The 18,827-nt window shown below is 40.4% G+C and overlaps 1 protein-coding gene across 7 annotated transcripts in view; it reads right to left on the reverse strand.

Annotated features, from left to right (window-relative positions):
- Positions 1 to 18,827, reverse strand: part of IL6ST (interleukin 6 cytokine family signal transducer) — a 60,757-nt gene that overhangs the window by 25,833 nt on the left and 16,097 nt on the right. For 6 of the 7 annotated variants that reach the window (XM_039543833.1, XM_039543832.1, XM_039543835.1 and 3 more), the window contains exons 3-9: positions 16,176 to 16,487; positions 14,647 to 14,779; positions 12,959 to 13,119; positions 11,320 to 11,471; positions 4,201 to 4,360; positions 2,176 to 2,258; positions 738 to 957 (exon numbers count right to left, since the gene is read on the reverse strand). In XM_039543833.1, coding sequence (XP_039399767.1) covers positions 738 to 957; positions 2,176 to 2,258; positions 4,201 to 4,360; positions 11,320 to 11,471; positions 12,959 to 13,119; positions 14,647 to 14,779; positions 16,176 to 16,487 — 1,221 coding nt within the window. Of the gene's footprint in view, positions 1 to 737; positions 958 to 2,175; positions 2,259 to 4,200; positions 4,361 to 11,319; positions 11,472 to 12,958; positions 13,120 to 14,646; positions 14,780 to 16,175; positions 16,488 to 18,827 lie in introns of those variants that run through there. The other variant, XM_039543836.1, reaches the window with a different exon arrangement.

Here is an 18,827-nt window from a genome sequence, read left to right on the forward strand (position 1 = left end):
AGAGCTCAGTGGTTGGAAACAAGGAGGAACCAACCTTGTTACCTTTATTAGGGGGCATTCCGATACATTAAGAGGAGAGGGAACAGGTACTGGAGTGACCAGTAGGTGGAAGGAAATAAGGGAAGCAGAGAGAGACGATTACAAAATGGCTGGGTAGCATACACAGAGAAAAGGTGATCAGGTAGCACAGAATGATGTAGAAAGGCGAACAGAGAAAGAGGAAAAGAATGAATGGGAGTAGAGCATGAAATGGAAGGGTTAAACTTTTCCACTAAAAACAAAAAGCTTATCACATTATATATGGCTAAAAATACACAAATAATTTAACACTATGACAGTTAGCACAAGGGATGTTATGCGGTAGTGAACAGGAGAGGAAGTAGTCTGTACAATCACTATGGGGAAGGGAGATTGATTTGTGGTCAATCAAGATGTGGCCACACTGTGTAAGAGATAGAGAATCCGCAATTTGAAGAGACCCATAATAAGGAGTGTTCACATTTATTCTCACAGTTTATAAATACAGTGGTAGTTTAAATACAAAGAAAGAAAACCGAGGCTCTTCTAGTATTATATTGCTATTATGAGACTTATGTGAACTCATTAAAGATAACATCTCAAGAGATTTTAGATGATTTTTTTTTTTTTTTAATTTGGAGAATTCTTATTTGTCAGACTCTCTTGTTTTTATAATTACAAATACATTTGATTCCTTAAAAATCAAGAAAGAAACTAACCTTTTGAGTTACTTGCTGGAATAAGCAAAGTCGATGGAGGAGATCCACCAATCTTGTTATGAGCAGTTACTGTCACATCATATGTTCCATTTGTTAAATTTAAAGTCAAGTTTGTGCTATTAACACTGTATTTTTCAGGTGGATGGGACAGAGGTGGTCTTGCTCTGACAGTCACTTCATATTTTAAGATTATTCCATTGGCTTCAGAACGATCCAATTCCTGTTAAAAAAAAGTGTTTTGGTTTTATTTCATGTCTTAATGATGCTGACCTCTATCACCTGTGCCTTCCAAAAATAAAGATTAATTTCTTTACTTAGTCTTAAAAAGTTTGATTTCCTCTGCTCTGTGCATGTGATATTTCTACACAATAATGAAAAAAGTGAGACAACAAAAACCAAGCATCCAGTCCTATAAACCTCTCTCTCGCACCAAAAATCCTTACACATGTGAAAGGCTTGCATGATTGGGCCTCAGGCTTTAACTGGAATGCGAAATGACATTAAATAGATTTCCCTGAAATGCGCTATATATGAGCTAGGCATTATTATTAGTCAGAAAAAGGAAAAAAAATGACACTTCTGTCTCTACATTATTTGTAATATTCCCTCTTTTCAGCTATCTGAGAACCCTAAGCAATCCTCTCCCTTCTCCATCATCATCACATACGTTCTCTAAATAGAGATAAGAAATCAGCAAATTTCAGTTCTAGTTCAGTTGCGATTAGTTAACACACCCCCTTTGCAGATGTTAGATAGTTGTGCCATAGAGAAGATAATGGAGCATCAGAAAAGCTTTTCCCACCTTCTTTTTCCAGACAGAGGTAGCAACAGGTAAGTGTTAAAAAGGAAAACTTGGGTCTACCTTGTCCCTAAGTTTCTCATATTTGGACTGATTAGTCCAAATAAGGAACAATCTCTTGCAGATGAGAGTACTGTAGGTAACACCATGGTCTTTAGTTTATGCACCAGTTACATTCATAAGGTCAAATCACACCTCTCACACCTGTTTCAGGCTATGACATGGTCACACTGGGAGGGTGATACAAGCTTTCACTAAAAAAGAAAAAGTATTTTACAGAAACTGTCTCCAGTAAGCAGGCAAATTATGGTCTCTGGGCTGGTAGTCAGAATATGCCTGAACTAGAAAGAATGCTCTGTATACTGGTTATACCTAAAATTAGAGTCTTTAACTTAGTTCCAATACAGTAAGACAGATGTTTCGTTACACAACATAATAAGCTTAGAGAATGCAATAGATCATCATAAAACATGGACTATTCTGATTACATATTCAAGTTTTGTTAGAGGTGAAGAAATTGTTTCACTTCCACAAAAAAATAAATCAATCAATCTGATTTTAAAGAGTGCCTATAAACTGTTTCTACTGTGCCTTAAAGACTTGTGCAATCAGGTAATTATTTGTAATACTACTACTTACCTTCCATATCAGATGCACAGTCCAGGAGTTTGGAGAGTGAGATATGCCAATCTTCCTCCATAGAGGTGGTCCCTTAGATGGCTCTGATATGAAAAAAAAAAAACAAATTTAAGAGGGATGCAGATATTTTCTTCTTTGGTTTTAACTCATCATACTTTAGCATATCATTAGTCTCTTGCATCTCTTTAACATTCAAGCTAGATGATGCTGTGTTTCAGTATTTCCTTGGGAACCCTTCCATATGGATACAAAAAAAATACTTTAAAAATAAAAGATTGTATGCAGTATTGTCATAGCCATGTTGGTCCCAGGATATGAGAGACACAAGGTGGGTGACCTGAAGAACAGTTCCGTGTAAACTTGAAAGCTTCTATCTCACACCTACAGAACATAACGGCCATACTGGGTCAGACCAATGGTCCATCTAGCCCAGTATTTTCCGATAGTGGCCAATGCCAGGTGCTTCAGAGGGAATGAACAGAACAGGTAATCATCAAATGATGTTGCCCATTCCCTGGCAAATAGATGTTGGTCTAATAAAAGATATTAGCTCACCCACCTTACCCACTCCTCAAAAAAAGATATTGTTAACTGGAATAATACCATGAGGTTTCTTAGAGTAGAGCCAGTGTCCTCCTGGTGTGTAAGCCAGGAGAATGCGCTCAATCTTTTAGAAGACCTTCCACACAGGGGTTATTAACATGACAGAAATATGACTATTATCTTTGAATGGATATTCTGAATCTTGCTATTAGATTGTTTACTATTTCTCCTGGCACTTGTATTCTTGGGAATCTGAAATCTCACCTATGTTTTAAAATAAAAATCGAAGTGATGAATAAAAATACCCACAGACCAATCATGGTTCAGAACTTTTGGCAGCTTTGCTGCATTTTATGGTTTTATGCAAGGTTCCAAGATCATCAAGGTAGAGGCTCAACAATGGCCACTTTCCTCCTCTCTTGTGGAGTAGAACCAAAACTAAGGGGAAACAATTTGTGGGTGGCAGGAGGAGATTTTTCCCCTTCTGTGCTTTACATTATATGGTAAGTGAACATTTGGGCAACTGTTAATAATTTGGAAAGTTTCTGGAAAAAATGGAGTATACATCTTTGATCATTAAAAAATACCACAAATATTGCCATTCATAGACTTTAAGGTCAGAAGGGACCATCATGATCATTCAACCTTCTTATGGGAGAAGCAGAGATTTGGTTCTACTGGGAACCAACACATATTGCATTCATCAGAACAATTAGCACAGAGGAGTGACAAGTGAATGCGGTAAGAAAGAGTTTTGCAATCCCTACTGTACCATTTCGGCAGCGAAAGTGGAAAAGAAGCCTCTCATCTCCCATCAATTAGCAAGACTGCTGCCAATATTGGTGGACAACAGTATGTCAAATTATACACATTTGCTTTCTTTTAACCCTTAAAAATCAGGTAACTGTAACTAGCTTGAAGGTGGAATACACTTTAAGCATTATACATTTACATCCACTACACTCCCTCTCAAAGAGACGATTGCTCATGGATAATTAACCTCTGCTAAGAATTCCACGCAAGTCAAGCCGTAACATCTACCAAAACTAAGATATTTCTGGACTAGTAACACAAAAAGGATAGCACCAAAGTGCTGCTTTAACTGCACCTATACAATGCAATACAGCGTTAAACACTGTATTGTTAAAAAAAAACCAACCTGACCCTGTTCTTAAGGTTTGGCTTTAACAACAAAGATAGAGTTCAACTCAAGCCTTTTCCCCAGGCTTGGTTCCCTCTAGGGTTACCACCTTAGGCCTACTGCTCAGCCCACATCCTAGATCCCTTCAATAAAGCTATTCCCACTATTCTTGAAAGTCATTGGCCACATGACCAAGTCAGCAGAACTCACTTAAATCTTTCCCAGCAAGATCAACACCTGCTAAAAGGGGCAACATTTCAAGTGACCACAGCCTGACATCTGCATGTATTTTGGATCATCACAATAGTTAATTCTGTATAAAAATATCAAATACTACTTACTAGCTTCAGATGTGACCCCACTCTTTTCTTTACTCCAGTCGCTCCAGTAGCCCAACCCATCTTTCTTCATACAACGAAGTGAAAACACATACTTTGTATAAGGCTTAAGGGACTGAACAGTGAATGAAGTTCTTTGTGAAGCTGTATCTTCAGGAGGAACCTGCAAAAGGTAAAAAGAGGTCTTTAAAAATGTTACCAGACATCCAGCAAGATCAGTTAACCAGTGTACCACTACAATCCTCTTACGAGTAGACCTTCTAGCACTAGGAGCCCTGTGCCTTGGATTACTGATTTAGCACAGCACCGAATCAAGTCCTGAAACTTCAGTCATAACTATGCATTCTTTGACTTCCAGGAGCTTCATTTCTCAGAGTGGAATTAATATTTTTTTTTGGTGCAGAATATACATATACAGGGTCATGATGTCCATATGGACAGCTATATGTATTTTGCACTTCACTTGTGTTATAATCCATCTCATGCAGGATTATTTTAATTATTCCAAAATTTCTGAATAGTTTTTAAGTAATTCACATTTTTCATTGTAATATTCTAAAAACATCTACTGCAGAAATCCCATCCCTGCATTCTCATACAAGCAGTTCTCCCTCCCATCGTTTAAGATTATTCTGGTCCCAGCTTCAGAGGTAGGAATATTTGCTCTGGCCCAATCACAACCTTAATGTCCAATATACTGCAAGCCATCCATGTTATGAACCCCTAATTTATCCAGTTTAAGAGCTAGGAATCACCCGGTTCCCAATGACGTAAAGCATTTATGGTTTAGTAATGTTGACTTAGGATATTTTTGACCTTAAATCATGACACCACAATTTTCCATAAAAGCTATTTTTAGAATTTTACACAGAAATTGGCACTAAAAAGAAGAAAAAAAAAACATGTTCTCCCTCTAAAGCCTGCATAGTAGACTCATGTTAGTATACAAGTTTTTACAAGCAGAGATATTAAAAAAATTACCAGCAAACAAGATTCATGTCATATACATGCAGAGAAAGATCAACATGAAGAACTATAAAGGTTTAATTCATGTTTAAGATGGCTCTTCATAACTCACTCATAAGCTTTGCCACTGTGATTAATGTGGCCATTCTAAACTCACACTAATCCAACCTTTACACTACATATTGTGTGCGTTTTAGTTAAGATTTAGAAATGTTGTAGTGGGTAAAGACCTTTCTGTAAGTGCCTCAGAACTGTCATATACACATTTTAAAATTCATACTGTAGCAGTGGCAAACAAAATTAAACAAGTTTGTATTTCATCCTGGAAATACAATCCCCAGAATAATAAGATGATAGGGTAGATGTGACTTTTTTATTTATCTGGAGGTTCTGGGCCTAAGAATATAATCTCCTGCTATTATAACTTTCAGTCACATTTGTCATAGCAAATCCCTCACATGGCAACAAAAGTGTCTAACAATTTATCAAGCACATAGAATTAACACCTTGAGAGTTCAGAGTAAGACCATTAGAACACCTGACAGAAGACTTCTCAAAGTGTTAATCAGTGGTTTAGTCTTCTGGCTGAAATTACTCAGAAGAAAAGAAATTAACCTCTCTGCCTCAGTACAATGGAATAAATCACCCTGTGCAGTAACTGTAGTTCTTTGAGATGTGTGTCCCTGTGGATGCTCCACTTTAGGTGCACATGACCTCCTACACCTTTGATTGGAGATTTTTGGTAGCAGTGCCCATTCAGCTTCTGCATGTGCCCTACCCATCTTTGTACCCCATACTGAGGCTACATAGGGCTGTGCAGGTGAACTTCCCTCAGTTCTTTCTCTACTGCAAAGCCCCACAGAGGCAGCTCTGGAGAAGAAGGGAGGAGAGTAGGTTGTGGAGCACCCACACATGGACATACATCCCAAAGAACTCCAGTTGTTGCACAAGGTGCATAACCTCTCCTTCTTTGAGTAAAGTGTCCTTGTGGATGCTCCACTTTAGGTGACTCCCTAGAAGTAACCCCTTAAGGAGGTGGGAATTTTGGATCAGTCTACCACTGAAGAAAGAACTGTGTTGCCTACTGCAGCATCTAATCTTGCAGCATGAACTAAGGCACAATGGTGTCCATTGAGAGCTACGTTGCAGCCCTGTAGATTTCAGCAATTGGAATAGGGCTACAGATAGACTGATCTAGAAGAGTGCACAATCAAATCTATGAGGAGGTGGAGCCTCAGTGAAACCATAAACAGGCAATAATGAGAGATCTATTTAGGAATTTTTGAGTGGAGACAGATGCGCTCTTAGACCTCTCTGCAACAGACAAAGTCTATGGGTCTCTCTGAATGGCCTAGTTCTGTTCAAGTAAAAGACTAATGCCCCCTTAACATCTAGTGTATGAAAGACAGACTCCTACGTAGGTTGATTTGGCTCAAGAAAAAAAAAAACCTGGAAAGTGAACAGTTTGGTTAATGTGGAACTCAGAAGAAACCTTAAGCAAAATCTTTGGATGGGATTGTAATGATACCTTCTTCTTGGAGAACACAGTTCCAATGGGCCTGCCATTGGAACCTCCATCCTTCCCAACCCTTTGAGCACAAGTGATGGCCACCAAAAAGGCTTTGTTCATAGTCAGATGTAGCAACGAGCACATAGCATGTGGCTCAGAGGGCTGTTTCATGAGATTGTTAAGAACCAGGTTGAGATCCCAAAGCAGATAAGAGCTCTAATCTGTAGAGAAAGATTCATAAGGCTTGTTAGGAATTCCACTGTGGTCAGAAGAGCGAAAAATCGAGAAACCTTCTTCTGGCACATGGAATGCTGTTATTGCTGCTAAATGAACCTTGATGGAACTCATACAAAGGCCTGAAGTTTTCAATTCCAATGGGTAATCCAAGATTGTGGAAAGAGACAACTCGGTATGAGAAAGATGGTGCTGGTTACAGCAAAGATTGTATCTTCGTCATTTCTAAAGTATGTCTTGTAGATTCTTTTCTGCTATTTTGTACATTTTGTACTTCCAACGAACATGCAGCTTTTAGTCGCAGGAACCACTGAGGAACCATGCTTGCAGTTGTAGAATGTTCAGACTGATGTCAAGCACACGACCTGCATCCTAAGACAGCAGTCAAGGTTTGATCGGGAGCTGCCATGGATAACAAGAGTCAAGTTTGATGAGGTAAGGAAACCAAACTTGCCTTGGCCGTGTTGGCACAATCAAAATGACCTTGGCTTGGTCCTGTCTGATATTCATAAAGACCTTTAAGAGTAATGGAGTTGGAGGACAAGAAAAACAAACAAACAAACAAAAAACCAACAACAACAAAAAAAAAACCTTTTGTCCATTTCATGAAAAAGCATATCCTGGAGAATAGGGATTCAGTTACCCTCTGGAACGGAATTTCCTGCCCTTTGTGTTGGGAACCATGGCAAAAAGAAGGCTAGCTTCTGGAAATCTTCAAGCTAGGAATATTTTATTGAGGACTTGAGAGTCCAACTCCCATTGATAATTTAAGGAGAAATGTCTGCTGAGGTCATTTGCCATGGTCTGTTGTATATCCAGGAGGTAAGAAGCCAAGATGACTATGTACCAATTTCAAAAGATTTATCAGTGTGGCGCAGAGTGAGGGGCAATATGCTTCACGCTGATTACCGATAATACATGCAAGCTACATTGTCTGTCATGATCCTGATGGACTTGTTTTTGAGTAACGGAAGAAAATGAAGGCAAGCATTTCTGACTGCTCTTAACTGCAACAGATTTAAGTGAAAGCGCTGTTCTTCTTGAGACCATCTGTCCTGGACTGTGAGAGGACCCAGATATACTCCCAAGAGGAAAGTGTCCAATGTTAACATGGCCATAGAGGGATTCTGGCTGAATGGGATTCCTACACAAACCTTGGATAGATTATTCCATGAGGTGAATGACTGTAGGACTTGGCTGCCTACAGATACCCACTTGTTCAGACTGTGCTTCTTGGGTACAGAAACTGTTCTGAGCTACCCCTGGAGACATCAAAAGGTATAACCTGGTGTTTTGTGTAACAAAAAATGCAAGATGCCATGTGTTCCAGCAGTTGCAGACATGTCCTTGCTGGAACTTGAGGGATGAGCTGCACTCTTTGGATAAGGTCCTTTAGAGCAAGGAACCTGTCGAGAGGGAGACAAACTTTCTCCATTATCAAATCCAGAAATGCTCCTATAAAGATAATTTGTTGCGTGGGGGTGAAGATCTATTTCTATATTTATCTGCAGGCCTAGACTTCAGAATGAAGTTGTTGTTTGAACTGCCAATCACATCTTCTGAAATGACTGACCCTAGTGAAGCCAGTCATCAAGGTAGGAAAAGGCACTTAGTCCTAGATGACAGAGGTAGTCAGCTATGACTGCCATGATTTTTGAGAACACCCTTGCAGCGGATGACAGGACGAAGGGTCTACTGTCAGAATATTTAATTATGAAATAAACCTGCAAACTAAACTAAACATAAAAGTCAAACATTCTCCATACAAAAGTACATTTGAAGAGCACCAGTTCATACACGTCTAATGAGACATGCTGGAAAACCAAGCACAACACATAAAATGCCAGGACCAAAGTCACAAATTAATCCTATGTTCAATGTACATATCTTTGGTGAGTGCTCTAGTGACACATTCCACATTGTAAACCTGGTTATTTATCTTCATTCAGAGCATCATAAGTAATTAGCCTGAATCAAATTCCATCAGTCCTTAATGTTTGTGGACAAGAACTTTACAGTAAAAATTGTTATTGTCCTTCTCTGATGTTAAAGTAGAAAAAGCAAAATAAGACCCACTCTATTTTAGATTTTCCTACTGCAATTGTCAATGGATATCATCCAACAAGATGAAGGCAATTAGAAGAAATGTGTGGTTAGAGACTGACAAACCAAATTCTCTCTCTCACTCACTCAGTCACACTTTAAACTCAACAGAAGTGTTGAGGAAAGATTTCTGATGAGGATAGAAGTTCTGAAAGAAAGCATTTGAAATAATATTGCAAGGTAGACTAGCACTGTGAATACCAGGAAGTGAAAATGACCACAGACTGTTTCATTCACATTATCTGAGGCCATGTCTACACTAGTGATTTTACAGTGACATAGCTGTAGTGATGCAGCTGTGCTGCTGTAAGATCGCTCCTGTCGACAGAAGAAAACCACCTGCACAAGCAGCGGTAGCTATGTCAGTGGGAGAAGGTCTCCCACCAACATACACTGACAGATGCGTCAGTGTGGTCAGCGCTAACTTATGTTGCTCAGGGGTGCATTTTTTCACACCACTGAGTAACATAAGTTATATCGACAAAAGTAGTAGCATAGATATAGCCTACGGGATCGCAGAACCTGAACTCCAGTAAATTTTTAAAAAGTGAGTTAAATAGTTTCAGACACTAGATCAGTTGCCAGATCTCCCAACCAGTTTTTAGTGGTCGTGCCCATCATTTTTTTGTTCTTTCAAAATGCTGTTCATTCCCTATTGTTGTGAGAAAAAAAAACATTTAAAATAAAGGAGAAAATATATAAAGGGTTCCTGAAGAGGGACAGGGAAGGAGGTTGGAAGGGCAGGATGAAGGTAAATTGGATAGCATAACCCAAAGTAATGGCCCCCAATATCCATTTGTCCAATGTTATAGCCTCCCGTGCTTGACGAAAGAGAGAGGAGGTGCCCAAAATGAGGAAGGGGAGTTGTGTCATGCAGCCTGGACTCTTGCTGTCCAAACAACAAAACTGGTGTTTGGATAATGCTGGAGACTAGGATGAAGCAGTCAAGGCAGCCTCAGGCTTTTTCTTTGAAAATCTTGACCTCTTAGCTGTTTTTTCTGGTGGCCTCTGGTGGGCAGAAAATTGAGCAGAGCAGAATCTTTGTGCTGACTGAGATCCGCTAAACATCCTCTTTTTTGTAGGTGTTGTCACAGAGTCCTTCAGGGTATGAAGCGACTAGTCTGTGGAATTTGTGAAAAGCTTCTGCCATCAAAAGGTAAATATTCCACTGGGGATTGTTCCTCTTGTGGAAACCCAGACAACTGAAGCCAGGAAGCTCACATCATCACTACTGTGGTGGAAACAGACCAGGCTTCAGTGTCTGTTGCACCAAGTGAAAACTGCAGTGTTTTTGCCAAGAACTGACCCTCCATTATTATGGCGATGTACTGTTCTCAATGTTTCTGTGGCAAATGGTCAATAAGCATTGAACTACTCAGTTCAGGTAGTCATAGTTCGACATCAGCACTTGGTGATTAGCTATCCTGAACTGTAAACTGTAATGTTGCTGACGAGTAACACCTATGACCAAAAAGGTCGAGATGTTTCTGGTCCTTCTTATAAGGGGAGGTTTCTGAATATGTTGCTTGCCCCTTTCATTGACTGCATCCACAACCAGAGAATTTGGTGCTGGGTGAGCGAATAAAAACTCAAAAGATACTATGTCCCAGCCAGGGATTTTATCAACCTGCCTGCATGTAGTGGGGGTAGTGGTGATGGGCTGCTGCTGGAGTTTGCCAGATGTTCTTGGCTGACTCTAGGAGGGCTTTATTAATTGGCAGTACCATGCTGAGACAGAGGTGTGCAATATGTCCAGGAGCTTGCAATGGGAATATTGGACTTCTTCCAGGGAAATTTGCAAGGTGCCAGTGACTTGCTTCATCACTTCATTACTGGAATAGCCTAAAGTCATCAACCAATGATAGTGGTGGCATTACTGCCTTGTCAGGTGACAATGAAATGTCTGTAAGGGGCGGGGGGCACCTCCTTGTCCATCCTTGCCTCTTTCTCCTCAAAGGTCTGCTCAGACTCAGAGCTAAGAAACCACTCAAAGTCCCTTCCCAAGCGCAGTAAAGAGGCGAACTAAATGAGAGAAAGGGTATCAGCAGTCATAGGTATCAATATATAATAGGACGGAACACACCCTCCCACCCCAAAATAAACATAACTGAAGAGAAATAATTTATGTCATGCAGTAAAGCAGTACTTCTGGAGGTAGCAATACACTGAGGAAAGCATGGCTTATATAGTACCAAGGAAGGGCATTGAAGCCACAGATAAGCTTCTGCTGCACATGATGGTGAATGGAGACTCTGGATTAGTGTGGCAGAGTGCCCAAGAAGTCACTAAAACATTTAAAATAAGGTTACCTCCATCCAGTCTGGGCTGTCACTGATCCTATATCGAATATTAAATTTCAGCTCCATCTCAACAACTGTAATTTGGTTCTCCCATGACAGTTTCAAGACAGTGGGTAGTTCTCCTGAATTGACTGCTAAGTTGCGTGGAGGTAGAGGTTTCACTAGAAGAGAATGAGAAAGTACTGAATTATCCAAGTGCTGTACTGTTTAATTCATATGTATAGCATGAAGTATGGTATTTAATGCACCTGGAATATTTTTATTGGTTTACAAGTTCATTTCTCTTTTCTATTATCTAGACCAGAGGTGGGCAAACTACGGCCCACGGGCCACATCCGGCCCACGTGACCCTACTGCCCGGCCCTGAGCTCCTAGTCCAGGAGGCTACCCACCAGCCCCTAACCTGCTGTTCTCCCTCCCCCGCAGCCTCAGCTCACTGTGCCACCGGCGCAATGCTTTGGGCAGTGGGGCTGTGAGCTCCTGGGGCAGTGCAGCTGCAGAGCCGGGGCCTGACCTGGCGCTCTGTGCTGCATGGTGGTGTAGCTGGCGCCAGCCAGGCAGCACAGCTGTAGCACCGCCAGCCATCGGTGCTCCACGCAGCACGGTATGGGGGCCGGTAACCGGGGGGTTGGATAGAGGGCAGGGGAGTTTGGGGGGTGGGGTGGGAGTGTGAACAGGGGTCGGGACGGTCAGAGGGCAGGGAACAGGGTGGTTGAATGGGGGCAGGAGTCCTGGGGGGGCCAGTCAGTAAGGGGAGGGGGGGGTTGGATGGGGCAGCGGAGGGCAGGAGTTCTGGGGGCGGTCAGAGGACAAGGAGTGGGGGAGCATCAGGGAACAGGCGGGGGGTTGGATGGGGCAGGAGTCCCGGGGGGGGGCCATCAGGGAGCAAGAAGTGTGTGTGTGTGTAGAGGGTGGGGGGGCAGTCAGATGAGGGGTGGGGCAGGAAACACCAGGCTGTTTGGGGAGGCACAGCCTCCCCTAACCCCTAAACTCGATGCAGCCCTCAGGCCAAAAAGTTTGTCCACCTCTGCTCTAGACTACTCACTGACAGTACCAAATGCCTGAAGAGTGCTCTTTCTTTGAAGGAGATAATGTATTGTGGAAAAGCTGAACAATGAGGTCTGTAATTTTCCACCTTTCAGAAATGAAAGGCCAGATTCTAGTCCTTCTTACAGCTGCATAAACATGGCTGGAGTAGTACTACGCCTGCCTAGGGGACTATACTATAATGGTTCCTATGGCACCCCTCCAGTCCCAGTGAAGACATGACTCTACTCTGGTGATAACTGGCTGCCAGAAAGGCTTTTTTTGGGGTGGGAATTGGTAGGTGAAATTGGTTGCTACACTTTACATTAGAAATTGGCTGGGTAGCAGGCTGCTTCTCCCCGGCCTCCCAGATATGCAGTGAGGTGGGGAGAGAAAAATATGAATCACCTTTCACACATCAAGACCTCTGCCCAGCACTGCTCAGGATCTAGTCCATAGTATACTACTTTTCTGAGCACAGAACTACTGTTGCCAACAGCTTGAAGTATTTTACAATATAGAAACAGCATCTACACCCTAGTTCAACAACATTCAGAGCAGTAACAATTAGTTCTATTGCAATTCTTCAGACTTCAGGATCTTAAATAAAGCATATAGTTACCGATGTCCACAGGATCAAAATCAATGTGCTCAGATTCAGCCTTCCCAAGGGCATTCTTAGCTTCCACCCAGACCTCCAGGTTGACAAAAAACTGAACACTGGAAATGTCACAAGAGTTATTTACACCTTTTGGTTCACAGTCAGGCAAGGTTTCTTTATGCCTAAATTGAGAGAGAAAGAAAAAGCAAGGTTAAAATAAAGCAGTAGTTTGCATTTATACGAAGCACTTTCTATCCAAAGATCTCAAAGTGCTTTAAAAACGAATGAATCTAGCCCATGTCATACAGTAAATCTGCAACAAAGCTGGGACCAGATCGCTGGTCTCTCAAATCCAAGTCTCATGCCTTAACAGGAAGCCCAACCCATCCTTAGTCATGGAATTAAAAATAAATAACTTTTTTGTAAAGTGATAAGGTGGATGAGAGAATATCTTTTATTGAACCAATTTCTGTTGGTAAAAGAAACAAATTTTTGAGCTACAGAGGCCTCTTCCTTCAGGTAAAGTGACAGGTATAACGTGAAAGGGACCCAGGCTCCAGACTGGGACATGATATGTAGATAATATTAGAAGCTCTAATGGATGACCTATGGTGTATATTCATTGCCATAAAACTTCAATGTTTGCACTGATTTACTTCTCTGCAGCTTTCCACACAGCAACAAGGTGCCACTGACTTGCTTACAAGACACAGCTGCAGTAGACAACACATCACCACAATGGCTTCAATTCTTTTCAAAAGCTACCCAGAATTGGGATGGGAATCTATTCCTCTTCCCTAAAACTGATCAGCTGGGGAGTCTTGCATCCACCCCAGTAATCTACATGAGACTTCCTGAAGAGGAGGAGACATGCAGTGGATCCTGTAGCGAACAATTCATTGATGACACCCACACCATCCAGCTTTCACCTCATTTTGAACAGATATTACCATTGCCTAACGTGACAAGTTTAGTTACAATTAAAAGAGATACCAACTCCTGGATGCAAAGCAATTGGCTGGTTCAAACTGAACCTGCAAGACTGAAGTAACACCAGTGGGAGAGTAGAAGCAATCTGAGCAGCTCATAGATTTCCCGCCATCACCAGAATCAAGGTTAAAAAATAATAATTTAAAAAAAGCAGACATCCAACCAAAAAAGCTGTCTTCAAGGGTAAAGAACATAACCCACTGGACTATCACCATTCAGATTTATTTACCTGTTCAGCATCAGTTACAGCGATGTTTGCCACAGAAATACCCATAACTGACACAAAATCTAGTTCAAGCTGTACAATAGCTTAAAACCAATGATATCTGTACAAGACTCTCTTCCCTGCACTCTCTCTGTCTTGGAAAAAAAGACGGTTACTCACCTTTGTAACTGTTGTTCTTTGAGATGTGTTGCTCATATCCATTCCAATTAGGTGTGCACGCAGTGCACACCTAATTGGAATCGTATGAGCAAGCACTCAAAGAAGAAACATTTTATTTGCTTAAGTTTAAAATCTTAAGCTGTAGGACAAACTTGCGTTGTCAAATGTTTTAACCTGAAACAGGCTACAGCAGCTTCAGAAGTCTAGATTTACAGTCTAACAAAATATCGTCTTTTTAAAAGTTTAACAGTTTTATTTAGCCTATATGAAAAACCCTAAAAACAATTAAGATGTGATATACCTGCCTTTTATAAAGCTTAGACAAGATACTTACCATTGAGATTTTAAACGGAAATCAGTGGCTAGGAATGTATCCCTTCCAGGATTCCAGGTACAAGTCATAATAAATTCAGTTTTTGACATCTGATGCACAATGCAACTCAAATTTTCAGGCTTCTCTGGGGGCACTGTATGAAAAAAAGTTACTATATGTAATTTATGTGCACATACATTTGATTCCAATGAAAGCAGCGATGAATACACTGATGCAAGAGTAATTTAGTTAAAATGGGAAATAATTTATTTACTGCTGCATTTAGTAAATGCTAAATATTAGGAGATAAAGAACATCTAGTGAAGTGTAATGCATAGATGCCTTGAGAAAAAGTCTGTAGTGGTAGGAGTCATCACTGAACAGAAAGCACATGATTTGGGGATGGAATGAAATTTGGGACAGGGTAAGGCCTAGAAGGCTAGCACAGAATGCACTGGAATGGAAGGCAGCAACGGGAGTAGTGATGGCAGCAAATCGGTTTGTGAAGGAAAAGGAAGAAATGAGACCACACATTGCTGTAGTATTGATAATATTTCAGGAGTTTAAGCTATGAAGATGTTAACAGATCATAATGGCTTATTACTATAGATAGGTTCTCTCACATACACAAGATACAATGTGTGCAGAATGGGTAAAATTCATCCCAATATAGAGAGCCCACATCTCATCTCCAGATTTTTATTGTTTGGGCCCTAAGCATGCGTTGCACTACATTTTGTTCTTCATCATTTTGCAAGTACTAAGACAGACAACATGGTACTTCGGGCATGGCTGAGCTAATTAACGTTGGAGTTGGATTTCTCATTTCTATATGTTTAAAATATTTTAGTCTCCTACCACTAACTTCCAGAGGATTGCTATCTGTGGTGTTGCAATATAATTTCCCAAGAATACTTCCTTTCTACAACTACTGCACTCCAATGATAATATGCAATTTTGACAGCTGTGAACATGATGAAGAGCAGGTCAGTTGACAACCCCCTCAGAAACTGAACCTGAAGTTTTATGAACATTATTAAAAAGGAAAAAAAAACTAAGTTAAAAACCAAACAGATATTGTGAGAATGAGACACAATCATTAAAAATATGCTTTAGAAAAAAATCAGACTCTTCAAGAACTATATTCTTTCTATTAAGCCCTTCTTCAGCTCAATGATTTCTAAAAGGTAACAGTTTCATTGTGACATGTTCACATTTTCTTCACAGAGCTTCATGCATGTGCAGTTCTCTTGATACCCTTTTTACATATATGAAATACTTAAAATGTATTTTCTGCTTTGTGGATCATCTTTTTCAAAGTACTTTCACTTGTTCTGTGTGTTTTACCTTTGGGGGATTTTTTGTACAATTGTTCCAGAGGAAGAAGGGTTAAGAGGATACACCAAAATGTCCTTGAAAAACATTTTCTACGAGGCAGAGAAGAAAATGGAAACTTGACAACATTATACGGTATCTCTGTGTACATAAACATTTAATGGGAAATTTATAATGTCCAAAGAAGAAAAAGAGAGGAATAAAAAGCTACTTACAGCCCAGTGTAACTGCAATTCCATAGATATTCTGCTCAATCTGTCCATCTGCTAAAACGTTGCACGTCAGAGGAGTAGCTAAAGTAGAGGTGTCACTAAATGTGACACTGGAAACAGTTCTGTTTATTACACGGTATTGTTCTTTAGGCACTACAGAATTTTTGATTTTCCAAATAATCTGATTGGCATGTATATTGCCAAAGTCAAGACAACTCTCATTGAGAATGCACAGTGCTGTAAAATTGGAGCCAAGGGTCAACACTGGAGACTCTGGAATGATGTAACCACATGACTGTACAAGTCCACCTGAAACTGAAAGGGATAAAATCAATTTGAAATATCACATTTCCATATGAAATCTTTGTATTACTATTGCTACAAATAATCTTTAACACTACTGCTATTGAAAGATTAGGAAAAATATTTGTGAAGACTGTTTTGTGCATCTGGCAGTATGTGTGTATAGACAGTTACACTGTATTGTGCAGGTCAAGTGTATTTCTTGTCTAATGCACTAGCACGAGCAAATCACTCATGCACTGATTTAGGGGAAGTTCATGTGCATACTCTTCCTCAGGTATTGCAAGAGAATGTTACCAGTAACAACAGAAGAACTGGAACTGAAATGACAGAGACAGAGAAAATGAGGTTAAAGATAGGATGCTTAAGTATTTTTGTTTTTTCTCCTACACTCATCCTCTCCCCACTGCTGGAAAGACCTTTGTAAACAACATCAAAAATACCCATTATAAAAATTCTGTATATACTATTTTAAAAGGTGCTCTATCAGAAACGTGACTTCTGAAATTATTCAGTCCCCCCACCCCCACCCCCGAAAAGTTGCTTGAGCAGCAATTACCACAACAATCATACTTTTAGGAAATTCAGGAGGCATCTCTCTGGTAACAGGGCTGGTACTCAAAACAACAATTTTTTTAAAAAACACTAATCAACTAACTACTAAAACTACACTAACTATATACAACGTGTACTATTTACAAGTTCAACTGAAGACTTGCAGATTCAAGGAAAGGGAGCTCCAACAACCGTCATGGGAGGCTGTGGGTGGCTCTGCCCTTAATGCCTGCATGCAGTGCGTGAGGCACCAGACGACGCTTATGCCACCTCGATGGGTACCGCTAAAGAGAAAAACTGACAACCCTGCACTGGAACATGCACACTGACAGTGGAATTGACATGCGCAATCACTCAATGTGGCATTTTCTGTTGACTCACATTAATTCCCTTCTTTTGAAGGGAACACTTCATGACTCTCACAATTGTGAGCCTAAAATAACTAAGATCTCTACTAAAGAGAGAGAAAAGTACAAACAGTCTGGGTACTGAAAGGCAGAAACAATGTAAGAATTACCACAACCGGCACAGGATTTATTGATTACATATACTATTGTAGGCCTCAGATACTAAAGGGAATGAGTTAGAAACCCACTTTTTTTAATCTGTTCAGTTATTCAGTATGCAAATTAAGCATAAATTAATAGATCACTAGTCTAATAATTACAGATTTAAAGTTGCTATTTAGCCCTTAGTGTCCATGAATGACACCAGATAAATTATTCCACTGAAGAGGTGTACTGGGAGTCTGGGGTATTGCTCTCAATTTTCCTGAAGAGGAAGCGGTGGTTATGAGTGAGCCAGCCTGCCTGAGAACCACTATGTCACATCTAGTGACCCAGTCTGCAGTTTCACCTTCCTTTGCCGGAAGCATGTGGACAAAGTAGGGAGCAAAGCACTCAGAGGTGCTGCACTAGTGTAGCCAACTAAGCAGGACAGCATCCCTGCATTAGAGGCTGTATTCTAGGGAGATAAAGAAAACACAAAATTTGTGTCTGCAAGGCAGGAAGGTGGGAAAACAAGGACAGAGTGAAAACAGGAGAACAAAGGAAAGAAAGAACAGGTGAAAAACCAAGCAGACATGGAAACGGAAAATTACAGTATGAGACAAAAAATAGAAGAATTAATCTAATCAATAACAACCTCTGTTATCCATCAGATAGAAGATGGTGGTGCAAAAAAAAAAAAGACAAAAATTATAAATGGGGAAGACCACCATATCTTCTGGGATAAAAGTACTTTCAGACTGCACCTTTTAAGACGTATAATTCAGAGAAGGACGTGCCTCCAAAAACTAATTCTCAATCTCTCCTTTATTTCATTCTTAGATGTGTAATTTAAGGTGAGGAATTCTATCTGTATGAATGTTTTACCTAGAATGTTACATGTTAAAGAAGACTGTGATAACTGGCAGTTTTAAGAAACATCTATTTTTCCAGTTTATTAACTCTTGTGCATTTGACAGCACTGTGTCTAATCTGTTCCAGTGCTGCCCCTGTATAGTCAATTTCTGCCTTTTGCTTTGCTCTTCCCACAGCAACAAGGGAGAGACCACAGGAAAATGTGACCACAGAGCTTCAGGTGCAGTACCTGGAACTAATTTTAATTTGTTTTTTTGAGATCAGCTGGCTAAAAGGACATCAATGCCAGTAGCCATAATTGAGTGATAACTCTGTCTCTTTGGATTATTTGTTTGTACAAATAGCTAGCACAATGGTGCCCTAATTCCTCATTGGGACCACTAGGCACTACTGCAACATAATCATCATTAGCAACAGCTAGCTGCTCTAATAAGTC

Source organism: Mauremys reevesii, linkage group 6 (assembly GCF_016161935.1).
Source record: "Mauremys reevesii isolate NIE-2019 linkage group 6, ASM1616193v1, whole genome shotgun sequence".
Classification (NCBI taxonomy): domain Eukaryota; kingdom Metazoa; phylum Chordata; order Testudines; family Geoemydidae; genus Mauremys; species Mauremys reevesii.